The sequence below is a fragment of the Pangasianodon hypophthalmus genome, chromosome 11 (assembly GCF_027358585.1).
Source record: "Pangasianodon hypophthalmus isolate fPanHyp1 chromosome 11, fPanHyp1.pri, whole genome shotgun sequence".
In the NCBI taxonomy this organism is placed as follows: Eukaryota; Metazoa; Chordata; class Actinopteri; order Siluriformes; family Pangasiidae; genus Pangasianodon; species Pangasianodon hypophthalmus.
In genome coordinates, this window is record NC_069720.1 from 14,145,699 (window position 1) to 14,163,895 (window position 18,197).

Consider the following 18,197-nt stretch of genomic DNA (forward strand, 5'->3'; position numbering starts at 1 on the left):
GAAAAACTGGGAAACAAAGTAAAAATGAGAAAGGAAAAAAAAAGGAGAAGACCATGGGTGCATCCCAAAACTTTAATCAATGCTTCCTTGATACCTCCATCTTACATCCTTCAGACCCGGAAATCCATCGTAGTCCGCCATCTTTAAGGAAGTACAAATTCTTAAAATGCACAGGAAAAAAGAGAGAGAGAGAGAGAGAGAGAGAGAGAGAGAATAGAGAAAGTTTTGGATCAAGGTTTCTTTCTGGATCACTGGTGTCATTGATTATTGTCATATAATAGCACATCCTGGAGGGTTATTCCCTACATCTGATATTTGATAGCCGGTGTTGAATCTGTAATAGACACGTGTTTGAGTGTGTGTGTGTGCATTAATATATATCTATCCATCTACCATCAACCTATCTACTAACAGGTATGTCTATGCATGTCTATCCATCATACAGAGTTTTGAATGAAATGTTGTCATGTCCACGCATAAAGGAGCTAACATCATGTTTTGACACAATTTGATGCGATATCAATTTTACTAAAACAGTGTAAGTCGAGTCAAGGAAATAACCACCATCTAATATTTTTAGTCTGGAGCGTGGAGCTCTAGTTACTCAGTCAGACATAACGAACAATTTGTCTCTCTGAAAAAAACACCAAGATCCCATTCTCAGATTTCCTCCACAAAAAAGCGCTGTTCACGGCCGCCTCGCATGAAGTCTGGCGCCGCTTTGCAGCTCATTTTTAACAAAATCACACAACTCGAAGTCACAGACTTGAGGCGTTATCGAGCAGGAGAAAGCCCCGCAGGTGGCTGGGTGTGAATGTGTTTAAAAAAAAAACAACTGAAAAAGACAGAGTCAGAGATTCACTTCACATTTTAATAGAATTTATCCCATAGTTTCTGTAATTCATGAACATCTACAAACAGCAGAACGGCAGAACGTGTGATCTGGGGGTTGACTTGCCCGTTTTTGAGAGGTTACAGAGTTATTGCAAACTGAAGAAGTGAAACCCCGAGAACAGAAAGTTTTCTGCAAAAACCGCCTGTGATCTCGGTGAAGCAGTCAACGGCATCGAGTGAGCAAACAGTGCGTTTGATTACAGACGACAGGAGATGAGGAGCGACTGTCTCACATCAGAGACCAACCGAGTCGTGCTTTTAAGTTTAAATACGGAGGAATGCAACATGGAGCCTTAGAAAATCCCCACTCTGAAGCTGAGAGAGAGAGAGAATCGAAAACATAGAAGAGCGCATCGGAAGCAGATGTGGCCATTTCTTTGGAGATTTAGCGAACTAGGAAACATTTTTATGACAGCCCAATTTTCCGCCATTTTATGAGCCAAATGTAGGAGTTTCCAATGAGGGATTGTACTAATTTTACCATCCTTCTGTGTCTACACCATAAATGTACAAATGAGAGACCTAGATAGCTGATAGCTCAAGACATCATTCTTTCTACAGCGACATGAGCCACTTGGCTGCTATGCTGGGGCTCCATTTCTGCTTTTTTTCTCCAGAACACTAAATTTAAGTGCTGTGTTGAGATATGTAAAATGTACCTCTTCATGTAAGTGTTATTTTAAAGTCACAAGAATCACTTTTTAACTAGCACATAGTGTCTAAAGTTAGTGCTCCATTTATCTGATCAAGCCCAGCTCAGAAAGGAAGACGGCCATCTTCGGCCATTTCCATGAGTGTATGCGACACTATGGTTCTATAACAGACTCAGCTAAATTGTAAGACTTTTTTAAACAAGTGCATTATTATATGAAAAATCATTTATTTTGTCCAGAAAATAAAAAAAACCCAATGCATTTATTATGTTATTTATACTCAGTAGTGCATACTCCACTTTGTTGCCTATCTAGGGCTTTATTAATGTAATCTATGGTGCACACAGACATATAATTATAGACAACATGAATGCGCAAGATGGCAGATAAGTGCTTTGTGGTTTTTAAGGTTATATGGCTCAAAGTTTAATTAGCAGTAGTACTCACAATGTAGCTCCCATTCAGTTCATTACAATTAATTTACAATTATGGGAAATTTCCTGTTTATTTATTTTTTCCTGAACGATAATCTTTTAAATCCACTGCACAGTTCAGGACTTATTTCAGTAGTGGTCTGTTGATGTGGGGAAGATATGACTACGCCCCCATGCACATGATATCACCACTACCTGGTCCAGCAGCAATTTCCTGCTAGAACTGATTTAGACGGCCGAGAGCTAGCTCGTTTTTCGTGGATTGCTACGGTTCTAGATCTGAAACCAGCACCGTGTTGGTCATCAAGATTTCATGGTGCTGCTTTTGGATCTAGAGCTGTAGTTTTCATGACCTAAACATGCCGAAGAAATTGCCGGCTTTTAGCAGAGGGATGAGGAAATGGAGAAAAGAGAATCTCTCAAACAGCTCTGAGCTTGTTGGGGAAATTTCGACATAACACTGCCTTATTCGGAAACTCTTTGGCTTGCCAGGCTGTCTGTCACCATCTTCTATTGGAGTGTGTGTGAACATGTGTGTGTATATGTGGAACTCAAACGCACCATCCAAGTGTGAGACAGACAGAAAGAGGTATAAAAAGATACAGGACATAGTAAGACGTTCCTAATGTATATGACACTATAGGACTCTATAATGTATAGCTCTATAATGAGCAGGGCTTATGGTATGTACACCATGTGTGCGTGCGTGTGCGTGTGTATATATGGGTGTGATTCAAGGCCTCTCAGACTTTTGTAGCACCTTGAGAAAGCCTGATCACAACTTTAACGCTAATCGTATACAGGGTTTTCCGAGCTACTCACGTTTATACAAAAAAGGTAACCTGTGCTGCTATTCTTTTCACGTGAACTTTTCACCAACATGGTTAAGTACTATAGAAACTAGGGATGCACCGATGATACGGCGGATCAGTATCATGCTGACGTTGGCCTAAACAGTGTCAGATTCCGATCTGTCCATGAATGTACGATCCTGACTGTCAGTTTTCTTCTTGGTATTCACAACAGCTTTTAATTTAGCATCACTAATTTCCCTTGTTAAATTAAAGGCATAGTTCGGCCAAAAAAAAATTAAACGTATGCAGTGCTCCACCTCAAGTGTTTTCGATGTCCAATATTTTCTTATTTAGCTGTGTGCTGGAGCTACCAAGCAGATAGTAATGGAAACAAGTAATGGACGTTTATCTCACACAAAAAATCCCAAGTGGTGCAACAGAAAAAAAGTTCACCTTATTGCCGGGAGATCACAAATTCGAATCGCAACAATGCCTTGTCTGGGAGTCCAAGAGGGCAAAACTGGCTGTGCTCTCTGGGTGGGAGAGATGGTATACTCAATCTCCCGTCAATCACAGTGACACTAGCCAATCATAAGCGTCCGTGAGCTCAGGTATGCAGAAGAGGGCGGATAGTGCTTTCCTCAGAGTGTGTTATGCTGCCCTGTGATGCAGCATGAGCAGCAATTCTCAGTTATTTGTGCCCCAGAATAAGCATGTGTTAGCCTTCAGCGTCCCTAGCTGGTAGCTGTCACATGATAGGAAGTGCTAGCCAGAAAACAGTGTTTTAAAATTTACGTAGATTTCGTAGCTTAGTGAGTTCTTCTGAAGCTAGTACATAAAGATTTGGTCATGTTTCACAGACATTAATTTGGGTGAGATAGACATCCATTAGCCAGATACTTCAGACACCAAACATGTCTTAGCTGATTGAGTAGGGGTTAAACTGGGTACATTTTTTGTTCCTTAAGTAGATCAAAATCTCAAAGATAATAATGACAGGAGGGGCATCCTTACAGAATCAGAATCATATCATCATATCGAAATATGAGATTGGTGCGTCCCTGCTAGAAACGATAACAACAGCTAAAAGACAGTGATCATAATAAAAGTGGACAAAGTGAACAAGAAAGCCCATACATAATCAAGTCTACACCTTTTTTTTTTGTTTTGTTTTTTTACGAAGTCTGCTACAAAACAAGCCCAGACACCCGGCACTGAAAATACACCATGACGTATCGATTATAAGCGTTAACAAGAATTCTTAAACACATCACCTCTACACCGACTCTCAGGCAAAAGAGTGGAGCATCTAACGGTGCCGTATTTACTTTATACAAATAATAAATCTATGTGTCAAAGACATTTAAATACTTGAGTTAAACCCCGATTTATCTTCCCACCCCACCGACGCCCTCAGCCACCCATCCCTTCAAACATGGAAAAAAAAATCCTGTACAGGAACAGACTGTCCATTTGCACTGTCCAATTCAAGAGCATGTGTGTGTATGTGTGTGTGTTGTGGCTCAACTTAGAAAAATACTTCAAACTGGATTGATAGGATTCTGTATAAAGTGTGTTGCACATTAATCAGTCCAAAAAACATGTCCATTTTTCTCTCCATGAGCGAGAGAATGTACAAGGGATCAGAAAGGATTTAATGCATGAGGGACAGTGGTCCCGGACACTCAGAAAGGACACACACACACACACTTCCTATGGCCTGACCATATGCAGAGGTCAGGGTTGTTTCAAAAAAAAAAAAAAAAAAAAAAAAAAAAAAAAAAAAAAAAAAACACCAAGAGAGTAAACAGGAACATGCAGTAGGTTCTCCTCAGTGTGTGTGTGTCGCGCTAATACATGGCCCCTTGTGCCTGTTCGCCGTCCTCTGGAGGGAAGTCCGAGTTGAGCAGAGACTCCATGTAGGCAATGTAGCTCGAGCTGTGTGTGTAGCTCTCATCGGCAGAAGGGGCGGACACCGGGGTGGGAACGGATGCTGATTGGGTGGAGAGGCAGGGGGCCACACTGGTGCCAGAGTTAACACTGAAGCCTGAGTAAGGGGTGACGCCGGGACCCCCCTGGAGCAGGACAGGGGCATCGAGGGACTCCGTAGCTGCCGTGGTGGGAGGAATGGGCAAACGCGGACGCTTTGCGGCCTGAGGCTCGTCGCCCAATCTGTCCTGAGAGTCATCAGTGTTCACGGTCACCTGTAGCACACGACAAACAACAGCAAAACATCAAGACTGAGAAATCTGTAATCCAGAACCCTCTGTGGGCTGCAAAGCAATTTCAGAACAGCCAACCTCCAAAGAGGAATAATGAGTAGTAAAAACACAGTAAACAGTTAAAAAAAAATAAAAATAAAAAAAGAATAAAAATCCTAACATAACAGTACATATTTGATACAGCACTGTCTAATTTCCCTCATAGAACCCATGAAATGGTTCCACACGGCCGACGTTTTTTCCTCTTTTAGCTGAAAACCAAGTGTGCCATGTTTTTTTTCCGGTGTTTTCGGTAATTTTCTTCACACCCCTCACTCAGTTTAATATCTGCGCCTTAAAAAATTTAATTGAGCAGGAAAAATAATGAGTCGCTGGGGGGCACTTACTTTTGGAAATATATGCCAAAGTAGTATATTGCACTCTGTTGCCCATGTCTATTAATTTCTCAGCCAATTCCATGATTACTCTGTGAATTGGCAGTGTGGGAGGACGGTGATGTTTGGAGCAGTTTAACACATCAGCTTGCTGCGTCTGTAGAAACAGCGCTCGTGATCCAGGCTCGCTGCCGGTGGGACACTTCAGAGCGCAGGCACAGCCTAATTTACAGCTCTCTGATATATTATTGTTTTAAAGCTGAAGCACATAATCTTTCAGTTTTTTTTTTTTTTTTGCTAGTTTTTAGCCTGAAGCATTGTTATTTTTATCAGCCAAAATGTGTTCAATTGCAGCTAAAGAAACAAAACACACACACATACTTCATGAATATTAGCAACAGGAGTCGGTGGAAATTAATGAACGCTTACCAGACGAGACAGCACTCTCTTAGGTAGCTCCTGATGGAGGGAGTGAATCTCACTCTGCTTCAACAACAGCTGGGTCTCATCCTGAAACTCCACCTGAGACAAAGAGAGAGTGTGTGTGTGTGTGTGTGTGTGAGTGAGAGAGAGAGAGAGAGAGAGAGATTTGGGTCAGAGCTTAGGTTAACCTGTGTGTAAATCTGAAAAAGTGGACTGTGGTGATGTCGTATGATCAAATGTACAACTGATCGTAATGTTCCTCGTTTTGTCTGAAGAGGAATGACCAAAAAAAAAGCACCTACTCTGATCCTCTCAGTCTCTTTCTCTCTCTCTCTCTCTCTCTCTTTACCCATAATCCTCAGCATTGTGCTACTTTACACTGTGCCTTGCAAAAGTATTCACCCCCCTGCCCCGCCTTTTTCCTATTTTGTTGTATTACAACCTAGAATTTAAAGGATTTTCACTTGGCTTTTATGTAGAGTATCTACACAAAATACTCCAAGTTGATGAAGTGAAATGAAATAAAAAACTAATTTAAAAAAAATGTTAGAAATAAAAAACTGAAAATTGGTGTGTGCATTTGTATTCACCCCTTTTGCTATGAAGCTCTTAAATAAGTTCTGGTGCTACCAGTTAACTCAAGAAGTCACATAATTAGTTAAATTATGTGTCACATCATCGCAGCTTACATATATACCTGGAGTCTGCAACACCACTGAGCAAAAGGCAGCATCGAGCAAGCAGCATGATGAAGACCAAGGAGCTCTCCAAACAGGTCAGGGCCAAAATTTTGGAGAAGTAAATCAGGGTTGGGTTACAAAAAAATATCCAAAACTTTGAATATCCCACGAAGCACCATTAAATCCACCATAGCAAAGTGGAAGGAATATGGCACCACAGTATACTTGCCAAGAGAGGGCCACCCACCAAAACTCACAGACCAAGCAAGGAGGGCATTAATTCGAGAAGCATCCAAAAGACCAACAATAACCCTGAAGGAGCTGGAGAGGTTCACAGCAAAGGAGTGTCTGTGCATAGGACCACTATTAGCTGTACACTCCACAGAGCTGGGCTTTATGGAAGAGTGGCCAGAAGAAAGCCCTTGCTTAAAGAAAAAAAACAAGAAAGAACGTCTTGAGTTTGCCAAAAGACACGTGGGAGACTCCCCAAATGTCTGGAAGAAGGTACTGTGGTCAGATGAGACTAAAATTGAACTTTTTGGCCATAAAAGAAAACGCTATGTCTGGCACAAACCCAACACCTCTCATCACCCCCAGAACACCATCCCCACAGTGAAGCATGGTGGTGGCAGTATCATACTGTGGGGGTGTTTTTCCATCAGCAGGTACTGCACGCGTGATGGATGGTGCTAAATACAGAGCAATTCTTGAAGAAAACCTGTTTCAGTCTGCCCAAGAGATGAGACTGGGAAGGAGGTTCACCTTCCAGCAGGACAATGACCCTAAACACACTGCTAAAGCAACACTCAATTGGTTTAGGGAGAAACATTTAAATGCGTTGGGATGGCCCAGTCAAAGGCCAGATCTTAATCCAATAGAGAATCTGTGGTCTGATTTAAAGACTGCTGTACACCAGCGGAACCCATCCAACAGTTTTGCCTGGAAGAATGGGCAAAAATCCCAGTGGCTAGATGTGATAAGCTCATACAGACATACCCAAAGAGACTTGCAGCTGTAATTGCTGCAAAAGGTGGCGCTACAAAGTATTAACTTTGAGGGGGTGAATAGTTATGCACACCCAAGTTTTCTGTTTTTTGGTCTTATTTTTTGTTTGCTTCACAATAAAAAATATTTTGCATCTCAGAAATTGTAAGCATGTTGTGTAAATCAAATGTAAATCAATCCATTTAAATTCCAGGTTGTAATGCAACAAAATAGAAAAAAGGCAAAGGGGGGTGAATACTTTTGCAAGGCACTGTAACTCTGTCAGACACAAACACACCATCCTGCTGTGCTCACCATCATCACCCCTCAAACACATCGTAAACCTGTGTACGAGCTCCACAGCACTGCTTCCCCCCTCAAGAGGAACAACCCGGGTTAGTGTCCACGTGATACATGAACGTAAAGATACACAAAGAGAAAAATTATACAGACTTTAATTGCTTAGCTTCTTAACTTCTTTCTTTCTTTCTACACTATATTACCAAAAGTATTCGGTCACCTGCCTTGACTCACATATGAACTTAAGTGCCATCCCATTCCTAACCCATAGGGTTCAATATGATGTCGGTCCACCTTTTGCAGCTATTACAGCTTCAACTCTTCTGGGAAGGCTGTCCACAAGGTTGAGGAGTGTGTTTATAGGAATTTTTGACCATTCTTCCAAAAGTGCATTGGTGAGGTCACACACTGATGTTGGTCGAGAAGGCCTGGCTCTCAGTCTCACTCTAATTCATCCCAAAGGTGTTCTATCGGGTTCAGGTCAGGACTCTGTGCAGGCCAGTCAAGTTCATCCACACCAGACTCTGTCATCCATGTCTTTATGGACCTTGCTTTGTGCACTGGTGCACAGTCATGTTGGAAGAGGAAGGGGCCCGCTCCAAACTGTTCCCACAAGGTTGGGAGCATGGAATTGTCCAAAATGTTTTGGTATCCTGAAGCATTCAAAGTTCCTTTCACTGGAACTAAGGGGCCAAGCCCAACTCCTGAAAAACAACCCCACACCATAATTCCTCCTCCACCAAATTTCACACTCGGCACAATGCAGTCCGAAATGTACCGTTCTCCTGGCAACCTCCAAACCCAGACTCGTCCATCAGATTGGCAGATGGAAAAGCGTGATTCATCACTCCAGAGAACGCGTCTCCACTGCTCCAGAGTCCAGTGGCGGCGTGCTTTACACCACTGCATCCGACGCTTTGCATTGCACTTGGTGATGTGTGGCTTGGATGCAGCTGCTCGGCCATGGAAACCCATTCCATGAAGCTCTCTGCGTACTGTATTTGGGCTAATCTGAAGGTCACATGAAGTTTGGAGCTCTGTAGCAATTGACTGTGAAGAAAGTCGACGACCTCTTTGCACTATGCGCTTCAGCATCCGCTGACCCCTCTCCGTCAGTTTACGTGGCCTACCACTTCATGGCTGAGTTGCTGTTGTTCCCAAACTCTTCCATTTTGTTATGATAAAGCTGACAGTTGACTGTGGAATATTTAGGAGCGAGGAAATTTCACGACTGGATTTGTTGCACAGGTGGCATCCTATGACAGTTCCACGCTGGAATTCACTGAGCTCCTGAGAGCGGCCCATTCTTTCACAAATGTTCGTAAAAACAGTCTGCATGCCTAAGTGCTTGATTTTATACACCTGTGGCCAGGCCAAGTGATTAGGACACCTGATTCTGATCATTTGGATGGGTGACCGAATACTTTTGGTAATATAGTGTATTTCATATTATTTTTTATTTCTTGATTTCTTGCTTTCTTTCTTTTTATTCTTTGTCACTTTCTTTCTTTCCTTTTCTATTTTTTACTTTCCTTGTCTTTTTCTTGCATTTTATTTCTTTCTTGTTTTCTTTCCTTCTCTCTTCCCTTCTTTCTCTCTTTTTCTTTATTTCTTGCTTTATTTCTTTCCTTTTCTTTAGTCCCTATTTTTTGTTTACTTCTCATTTCTTATTTTTCTCCCCATTCCTGCTTGCTTTTCATATTTCAGAGTCAGAGTGAGCTTATTAATAATACAGGAGAGTCAAGGAGGGAGAGAGAAAGGACAGCTGGATGAATCCATGTGTGTGTGTGTGATTTTAAACTTCCTTGCAGGACAGAAGCGAGAACATGAGTGTGTGTGGGCTCCTTCGTTAAATGTGGAAGGAGACAGGAAGAGGACAAGGTCGCCGTAACACAGCAAGCAGCTACAGCATCTCACACACACACACACACACACACACACACACACACACACACACACACACACACACGTCCAGCAGGATGTGCACACACCCTCACTGCTGTAGAATGCTAATCGAGTGGAGCTGGTGTTAAAGCGGAGTGCTTGAGAGAGCGAGAGCGAGGGGAGGGGAGAGAGAGAGAGAGAGAGAGAAAGAGAAGGATGGTTTACCTGGTAAAATCTGTGCACGTGTTCCTTGACAAAGGAGGCGTTAAGAACACGTCCATCTATCGTGTTTATGACCATCAGCTCACCAAGTTCAGGAGGCCCGTTACGTAAACAGTCATGACTCTGAGTGAAAGAAATAAAGAGAGACAGAAGGGAGAAGGGAAAAATAGAAAGAAGGGAGAAGAGAACAAGAGAGACCAAAGAGAGAAGAGAAGGAGGGAAAAAAAAGGTTGTGATGTATTTATGGTGACTTTATGGCACTGATGTCTGTAAATCTTCTTTAATACAATCTCTCTGTATAAACAGTGTTATAAAATAAACTCATTGTGTTTAGAATAAACCCCTCCCGTACACACCAGCACGTTCTCGGGGTAGACGTTGTCGCAGTAGGAGCCGTCGTCGAAGTTGACCTCGTAGTAGGTCTGTGAGCCGATGCCAATGATGGTGCAGCGATAAAACCAGCCGTCGCTGCTCCTGCCGATGGCCTGCTGTCCCAGAGAGAGGTCACGCGAGGTCGCCTTCACCGGCTGCACAATCACATCACAACACACTCTGTCAAATCTCTCAGCGTGCAAAAAAAAAAAAAACCTGATTACCGAGTCACTTTTCCATAATCCATCTGTATACCTCCCACCGTAACACACTGATGACATCACGATGGTCAGATGTGTCAATAAAGAATCTTTTTAATCTCTACATTTTTATTCAATGGCTTTTAAGAAGCTGTTCCTGAATTGTAATCAAACTGTTCATAAGGCTGTCGCTAACAGTTTAAAGGAAGGGTTAAGGGTTTTCTTCTTGCCTTCACGTTGATCTGTTTGTGCTTGTGACAGGTGACGGACACGATGTACGGCCAGTCTGCGGGCTTCATCACCACACCGGCCAGGTGCGCACAGGTGACGTGGAAGGAGGTGGAGCAGTTCTCGTACGAACACTGGATACACGCCCCGCAGATCTGCTTCGTGGTCTTGTGGCAGAAGATGCACTTCTGCGAGCAGAGAGAGAGAGAAACACTGTCAACATAAAAGAAGCGTTGCTACATCTATACAAAAAACATCTCTGTCCTAATCATCCTGAATTGCATTATTATACAGTTAAACGCACACTTCATTACTAATTATACTGCAACTGTGTATTGGAAATGGAAAATGATGGTTTGGTTATTTTACTTATTTACTCAATAAAAGGGCTGAACAATATGACTTTCCCTTTCATTCCCGATCCCAATTTTTTTTTTTTTCATAACAATAGCATATCAAATGATTTTTGACTTTTTTCTAAATATCACTTATTAAAAAGTAAATGGATTGTCTGTGTGTAATAATACCACTAGGATAAAACATTCAAAAATTAAAAAGAATCTTCACACTGTGTTTATAAAAGATATAGTTATCATTCAAGTCTAAAATCTGAAATAATAGAACAAAAATATACAAATTTTGCACAAAATATAGCAATATTCTTGGCAGTTTACAACTGTTCCATGATGCAGCTGATTTCAGATGTTAAAAAGAAAAAGACAAAAAGAAGAAAAAAAATGTATCCTCAATTTAGGGAAAGAAAAAAAAGAAAAAAAAAGAAAAAAAAAAAAAAACCAACTAAAATACTGTTCACTTAGTTTAGGATTTTGTGTAGAAAGTTTGTAAAGACATAGCAGACACATGCTGCACTGAGAATGACAAATCATCTAAAACCACGGTTTCAAAGTGGGGTCTGTGAAGCACAACCTTGAGGGTGGTGATTTTTTTTTTTTATTTAGTTACAGTGGTGGAAAACACATCCCATCTTCATCAAAGCTACTGCATATATTATTGATAGTTTTTACAGTTATTAGCCAATTTGATCGGTCAGTATATGTGAAGGGGTTTAATCCAAACCTCAGTGACTCAAACACCTATAAATATCTAATTTACCATAAAAGCACTGAGCAGCAGTACAGTATAGAAAACTGTAAAGAGATCACAAAGCCAGCCACTTGTTTTTTTTATTAGCTCACAAAATTGAATGTTGCATTCGATTAAACCTCATAACTCAGAATTTCCAAACTCTGACTAGGAAAAGCCACAGAAAATGCTCCCTCAACTCAGAAAATCCGGACGGTATCTTCAACTACGAGTTCAGCAAGTGACGGCAAAAAAACATGGCTGCCTACAGCATCATCAGTAAACAAAGTGGCACTTCTTTACTTTTAAATGATTATATTGTATATACAAGGATTTGCTTTAGATCAATCAACACAGACATATTCGCTTGTTAAATCTAGAACACTGACTTTACAGTTCACTGTTTTGAGGAGGAAAATATACATCACTCATCACAGTTAGGACTGTTGCGAACAAAAATAAATTTGGAGGCATCCGTGTTTTTTTTCTACACTTTGTAGCTCGAACGTACAGAGCTTGAAAATTCTGAGTTTCGACTTCCCTCATCTGAGATAAGTCGAATGCAGAATAATTCTTGACAATATGATGACAGTGTGATGTCAGCTGCTGATAAAAGGGAAGCCATATGACAAAATATACAATTTGTGATATACCTTCATTTTGTGATAAAATGTGTCAATCAACTTTTTATTTGAAAATAGTGAGAATTTTTATTTGTTTTTTTTTTCCTTCCAGGAAATGAGCAGTAGGCCATTTAAAAGAAAACCTGGCAGCAAAATTCATTTCCATTTTATGGCTTGCATTATGTGCATAAAATTGATCTTAAGGCAGCTTTTGGTTTTGTGTGTGTGTGTGTGTGTGTGTGTGTGTGTGTGTGTGTGTGTTCATCAGAAACATTGAAAAGACCTAAAATGAGTGTAAATAAGATAGTGTGTATATAGGAAAAGGATAAAAGTTTAGACTGCTGTCAGGAGATGAACACGTCATGTCAGTGTATGTAGGTTTCTTTAGTATAGCAATGCTGTCCTAACATAATCTTCCTTTTTGATCTTCATCCTTCCGACTGTTTCACTCACGTCCCCCTGCTGACCTGCGTTTATCGATGATAGTAATATTGCTTTATGAATTCATCAATACTCCATTTCAGCTCTCAAACGACCAGCACACTTTCAGCACGGCGCTGGAGCAGAAATGACGAGGAAACGATGGCCGTACTGATTTATAGACATCGATGTTTCATATTTGTATTTACGTCCACATCGAAGAGGTCTTCATTTTAGCTGATGAACAGCTTTAATATATTCACCTGCTATAAGCAAACAAACTGAGAGCAAGCTTTAATCTGATGGTATTTTGAAGTGTACGAGAAGTAACGAGGAATAACGAATAAAACACTGATGCTCTGAGAAACACATTGATTACGGCTATCCCGAAACAGGCTTCATTTCGTTCAATCATTAGTTTTGTGTCATTACATGGAGAGGGGAAAAAAAAAAAAAAGAAAAGCATCCCCATTGCGAATATAAGGGCTGGTCTATTTCTCCTCCAAACCAAATTTTCAGATTGAATCTGAAGCCTACTCAGTTGCTCAGAATGCAGAATTAAATATTTACAATCCTAGATGAATTCATGCCTTATTTAATTGACAACGTGACATGTATGCCACTTAGCAAAACACCGGCGTCTGGACCTGGGGGCGCTTTCCCAAAAGCATCATATTACAGGAAATCAATTTCAATTGTTTTAAAGTTCAATTTATGTTGATTGTGGTGGGGTTTTTTTGGAATCTAAATGCTCCCTGATTTAATTACTGTCTACATGAAGGGCATGTGCAAGCAAGAAGATTCTCTAAATGATTTATAGAATTATTTTCAGTCACTTTTCCTCCGTCATGCTGATTCAGATTTTGGAAGCAGATATTTCTCCAAAAATAAAATACATCACTCATATTTAACTTGATTTTACACTTGTTAGGCTAACTGCATCTATATCCAGGAATAATAATAATAATAATAATAATGATAATAATAATTTGTTGTTATTAGTAGTCTGAAATATTACTATTTCCGACTTTCCACTTCGGAGGCAAGTCGAATGCAGAATAATTCTAGACATTTTGTGATTAAAAAAAAGTGTCAACCAACTTATTTTAATACATTAATTATTTACTATTAATAAAATATTATTATTAGTATTAGCAGTAGTGTTCAAGTTAATGGCTCAAACCGTTTGTATGTTCTCCACATACTATAGTAATAGTAATACATATACTAATGTAATAAGGAATAAAACACTGGGGGCAGCGATGTGATGCGGCCCAGCACGAAGCGTTGTTACTATTACCACCTCAAAGTTAATTCTTTTCCTATAACAGCACAACACTATGCTAATTTTATTTATTAAAGACCTCCACATACTTTTTCTCCATTTACAGTTACATTAAGTGTTCAAATCGTTGATGTGGTGATGTTTTTGTTAGGAGTTTATTTAACATTTAGAGAAGGAGTGTCAAAGTGTCAGAAAGTGACAGAGGAGTTTGCACTTTCTGGTTCTCGGTAAAAAGACAAACTGCGTAAAACCATTAAAACTCTAAACTGAAAAAAAAATGTCATTCATTAATAAATTAAACACTGAATCATTAGCAAAACGCTGTGGTATAAGTGGAATTGCACACTCCAGACCATGCTGTTATACAAAAATAATCCACTTCACACCACCCCAGCGTGGATTATTTTCACACAAGTGCACGGTGTGGAGTGTGGTATTCCGCTTAGACCACAGCATGCTATGTATTTCATTTCATTTATTGTTCTTTTAATGCCATGTCAGCATCAATGGCTATTTTCATGGCAAGATCAAGGTAGGCATGTTGTCTATTATTCCTTACATAATTAATGTGATTTTCAGTTGCATCCAAGAGTTACTTTGTACTGAAATTAAGTTTTTTAGTTTAGTTTAAAATTTAGTTTGGTTTCCTACATTATCTACATTACATTATTCAAATTTCAAGCCAATACAGCCATCCTCCATCAACACCACTGTGTTTCAGATCTCTTAGTTCGCTAACTAGCTGAGCTGAATTGATTGCCGGCCATGAGCCCTGACTCAGCACAACTGTGTTGTAGAACTGCATCACAATTTGGAACTTGTCCAACATGCAAACATGCATATACACACAAGCACACACTTACGAGACTTTTCCTGGTTTCTGGGATGGCAGACACGTCGACCGGCCCTCTCTCCACAGCGTTAACAAAGCGAGCCTCGGCCACTGCAATGGCACAAATCACGTGCACCCACCTGCACACAGCACACACAGCCTTCACTTAAAGTGAAATGTACACCAAGCAGTCAATCAGCCAGGACATGACTGTTGTTACAGTGGTGGCAATAAGCATGACAGCTTATTAAAAAAAAAAACCTGCAAACCTAAACAATAACATACTCTTCTCAAAGACACCGGGCCTTGTTTATTAATCTTTTAGCAAAATTGTGAGTAAAAGCTTTCATAAGCTATACACAACCAAAAATTCCTGTCAGATTTACAAAAGTTCTGCTGATTTTCTTCATACATGCATGCACATGTTGAGGTCAGCTGATTTACATTTAGCCACGCCTACAAAACTCCTTATAAGTCAAAGCCTACAGACAGCTGAAAACAGCAAAATGAAGACTTAACACCTCGAGAGCTCTCGCAAGATATAAATGTTTTTGTTTTTTTTTAACAAATTAACTGTCATTTCATTAATACCACATATCTATGGAAATGCCACAAACAATTTACAAATAAATTTTCTTAATATCTCGTTTGATAAATGAGGCCCAATGTTTTATATTTTGTCATACATAAAGATACACCATACTCCCAAATATATATGGAGACCTGACCATTGCACCCATACATGCTTGCTGAACATCCCCTTCCAAAACCATGGGCATTAATATGGAGTCCGTCTCCTCCTCTCTTCTGGGAAGCCTTTCCACTAGATTTTGGAGAGCTGCTGTAGGGATTAGTGAAGTCGGGTACTGATGTCGGGCGAGGAGGCCTGGTGCGACGTCGACGTTCCAATTCATCCCGAAGGTGTTCAGTGGGGTTGAGGTCAGAGGTCTGTAGGCCACTTGAGTTCTTCCACTTCAGTCTTGGCAAACCATGTCTTCATGAAGCTCTCTTTGTGCACAGGGGCACTGTCATGCTTTAACGTGTTTGGGGAAAATCTAAATGCTACAGCATACAAACACATTGCGTGCTTCCAACTTTGTGGCAACAGTCTGAGGAAGGCTCACACATGCATGTGATGGTCAGCTGTCCACATACTTTTGGCCATGTAGTATAAGTGACTAAAGATGATTTAGACAGACATAGTGCATGATACTAAAAACTTAAGGCTATAAGGTCCTCTTACTTGTTAGCTCCTCTAGCTAAGTAGGTCTAGTGCAAAACTAAAGCAGCAAAAGATCATCTTTTTTTCCACCAAACTATTACTTTAGTCTAGAATTTATTACAGAGCAGCTTTAATACAGCAAGGAGGTAAGGTAGAGAACTGTACCTGTTGTCTGTGGTCATCTTCAAAGCACCTCCTCGCAGATTACACAAACAACAGGCCTGCAAATACACACACACACACACACAGTTAACAAGTGTCTACAATACAGCATTAACTGAGCAGTGATGTGCCTTTATCATCCAAATGTACAAACACTAATGACAGATGTGAGCTGTGTGTGTGTGTGTGTGTGTGTGTGTGTGTGTGTCTTAGTCTTACTGCTGTCCAGGCCACTGCACAACAGCGAGAGCACATCCAGCTTTCTTGTGGAGTGTCAGGCTTAACGCCATAGCAACCTAGAGAGAGAGAGAGAGAGAGAGAGACATTATTATTAAGATATTTTTTTATATTCTTTTGCTATGGCAACATTGTTACTAAACAAGCATACCAATAAAGCACACTTGAACGGGGGGTGGGGGCAGTAAATTGCCCATCACACATCAGTGCAATAAAGTTTATATCTTTCAGTTCATCATCAGCTTCCACTGTGTATTTTCTGGAGATTTTTATGAGATTTCTTTCTGTCTCTAGCAGCTACTGGGCTTTAATCAGTTTTATGTAAATGCTCCTGATGTAACCATGCGTCTTATGTGTTCGCACGTAACCATGACACAACCCTTCACTCCGGTGTATATTTAAACTTCACTATTGCAATTATATAAATAACTTTATTTATGTAGAAAGGTAAAAGTTATAGGCTACAGTGTGTGGACATGTTTTAATTAAAAGCAACAAAACAACAGATTGAAGCAACCATGCCAACATTGCCATGGCAACAGTTATGGGGAGCCTACTGATGTGTGTTCTGTCCAAAATCACACCCTATTCACTAGTTAGTGCACTGTTTGGGGAAGCTGGGCATCTTGTAATTATGTCCCAAAGCATAGCGGAGAATATGTAGTGCACTTATAAAATTCAATGCTATGTCCTGACTGGTACAGAATACCCATAATGACCTTACAGGGATTATTTGGGCACAGTCTCAGCTTTTGAAACTCGGGTAAGTATTTTCTGCTATCAGGATTCTTTGTTGAGTGTTGTCTCTTATTTATATGTCAACGTGATGCAGGCTTTGATTTCCCCCCCCCCCCCCCCCCCCCCCCCATCTTAAAAGACAGAGCTTTCATGGGTGTGGCTTATTTTGTATGTATAATTCAAAAATCAAACTAAACCAGAGAAGCATTGAGGTTTTCCTGACAGGGACTAATCATCGAATACACCACTGAAATTTTAAAAAATATATATACGTCCCATAGGATTTGATTAAAAAGAAAAAAAGGGAAAAAAAAGACACACGTCTTCGATGAAATAGGCAAAATGCTCATTATGAGGAAAGGTGTCGTCCATTTTGACATTGTCCAAGCCCTTTCGGGAATATTAGAGCCCAAGAGTGCTGTTTGGAGAAGATACTGTACATACACTTCACACACACAGGCTACAGTTGTCATTTTCTCAACTTTATGCAAATTAGGTATAAATTGGTAAATCAACAAATCCAAACGTTTGGCACAAATGATTCCTTGGACCAAGTGTATGGTCTGAAATTTATTCAGTTCACCGCTCACAACATTAGTGCCTATAATTAGTCAGCACTGCTTGACACTATATGAAATTGTAGAAGAGTAATGATTTATATTCTCACTATCCGGTGTCACCCACAAGAGGCTCCTCTTAAAGTTTCTTCCTCATGTTGTCTCAGGGAGCTTTTTCTTGCCACCGTCACCTCTGGCATGCTCATTAGGGATCTGAATCTAAATCGATATCTATATCCAGCTATCTGTATAGCTGCTGTGTGACAATGTCTATTGTTAAAAGTGCTAGATAAATAAAATGTAATTGACTTGCAATTAGTTTCTTTGTAGTTCTTAATTTAAAAAAAATTGAAAAACACGTAAACCTTATAACG

The 18,197-nt window shown here is 40.3% G+C and overlaps 1 protein-coding gene across 2 annotated transcripts in view; it reads right to left on the reverse strand.

Annotated features, from left to right (window-relative positions):
• Positions 1–850: 850 nt before the first annotated feature.
• kdm4b (lysine (K)-specific demethylase 4B) overlaps positions 851–18,197 on the reverse strand; it is a 63,034-nt gene continuing 45,687 nt past the window's right edge. For both annotated transcript variants that reach the window (XM_053237915.1, XM_053237914.1), the window contains exons 15-22: positions 16,511–16,587; positions 16,295–16,350; positions 14,939–15,047; positions 10,667–10,852; positions 10,221–10,391; positions 9,868–9,987; positions 5,801–5,893; positions 851–4,979 (exon numbers count right to left, since the gene is read on the reverse strand). In XM_053237915.1, the coding sequence (XP_053093890.1) occupies positions 4,626–4,979; positions 5,801–5,893; positions 9,868–9,987; positions 10,221–10,391; positions 10,667–10,852; positions 14,939–15,047; positions 16,295–16,350; positions 16,511–16,587 (1,166 nt within the window). In that variant the 3' untranslated portion in view covers positions 851–4,625. The remainder of the gene's footprint in view (positions 4,980–5,800; positions 5,894–9,867; positions 9,988–10,220; positions 10,392–10,666; positions 10,853–14,938; positions 15,048–16,294; positions 16,351–16,510; positions 16,588–18,197) is intronic.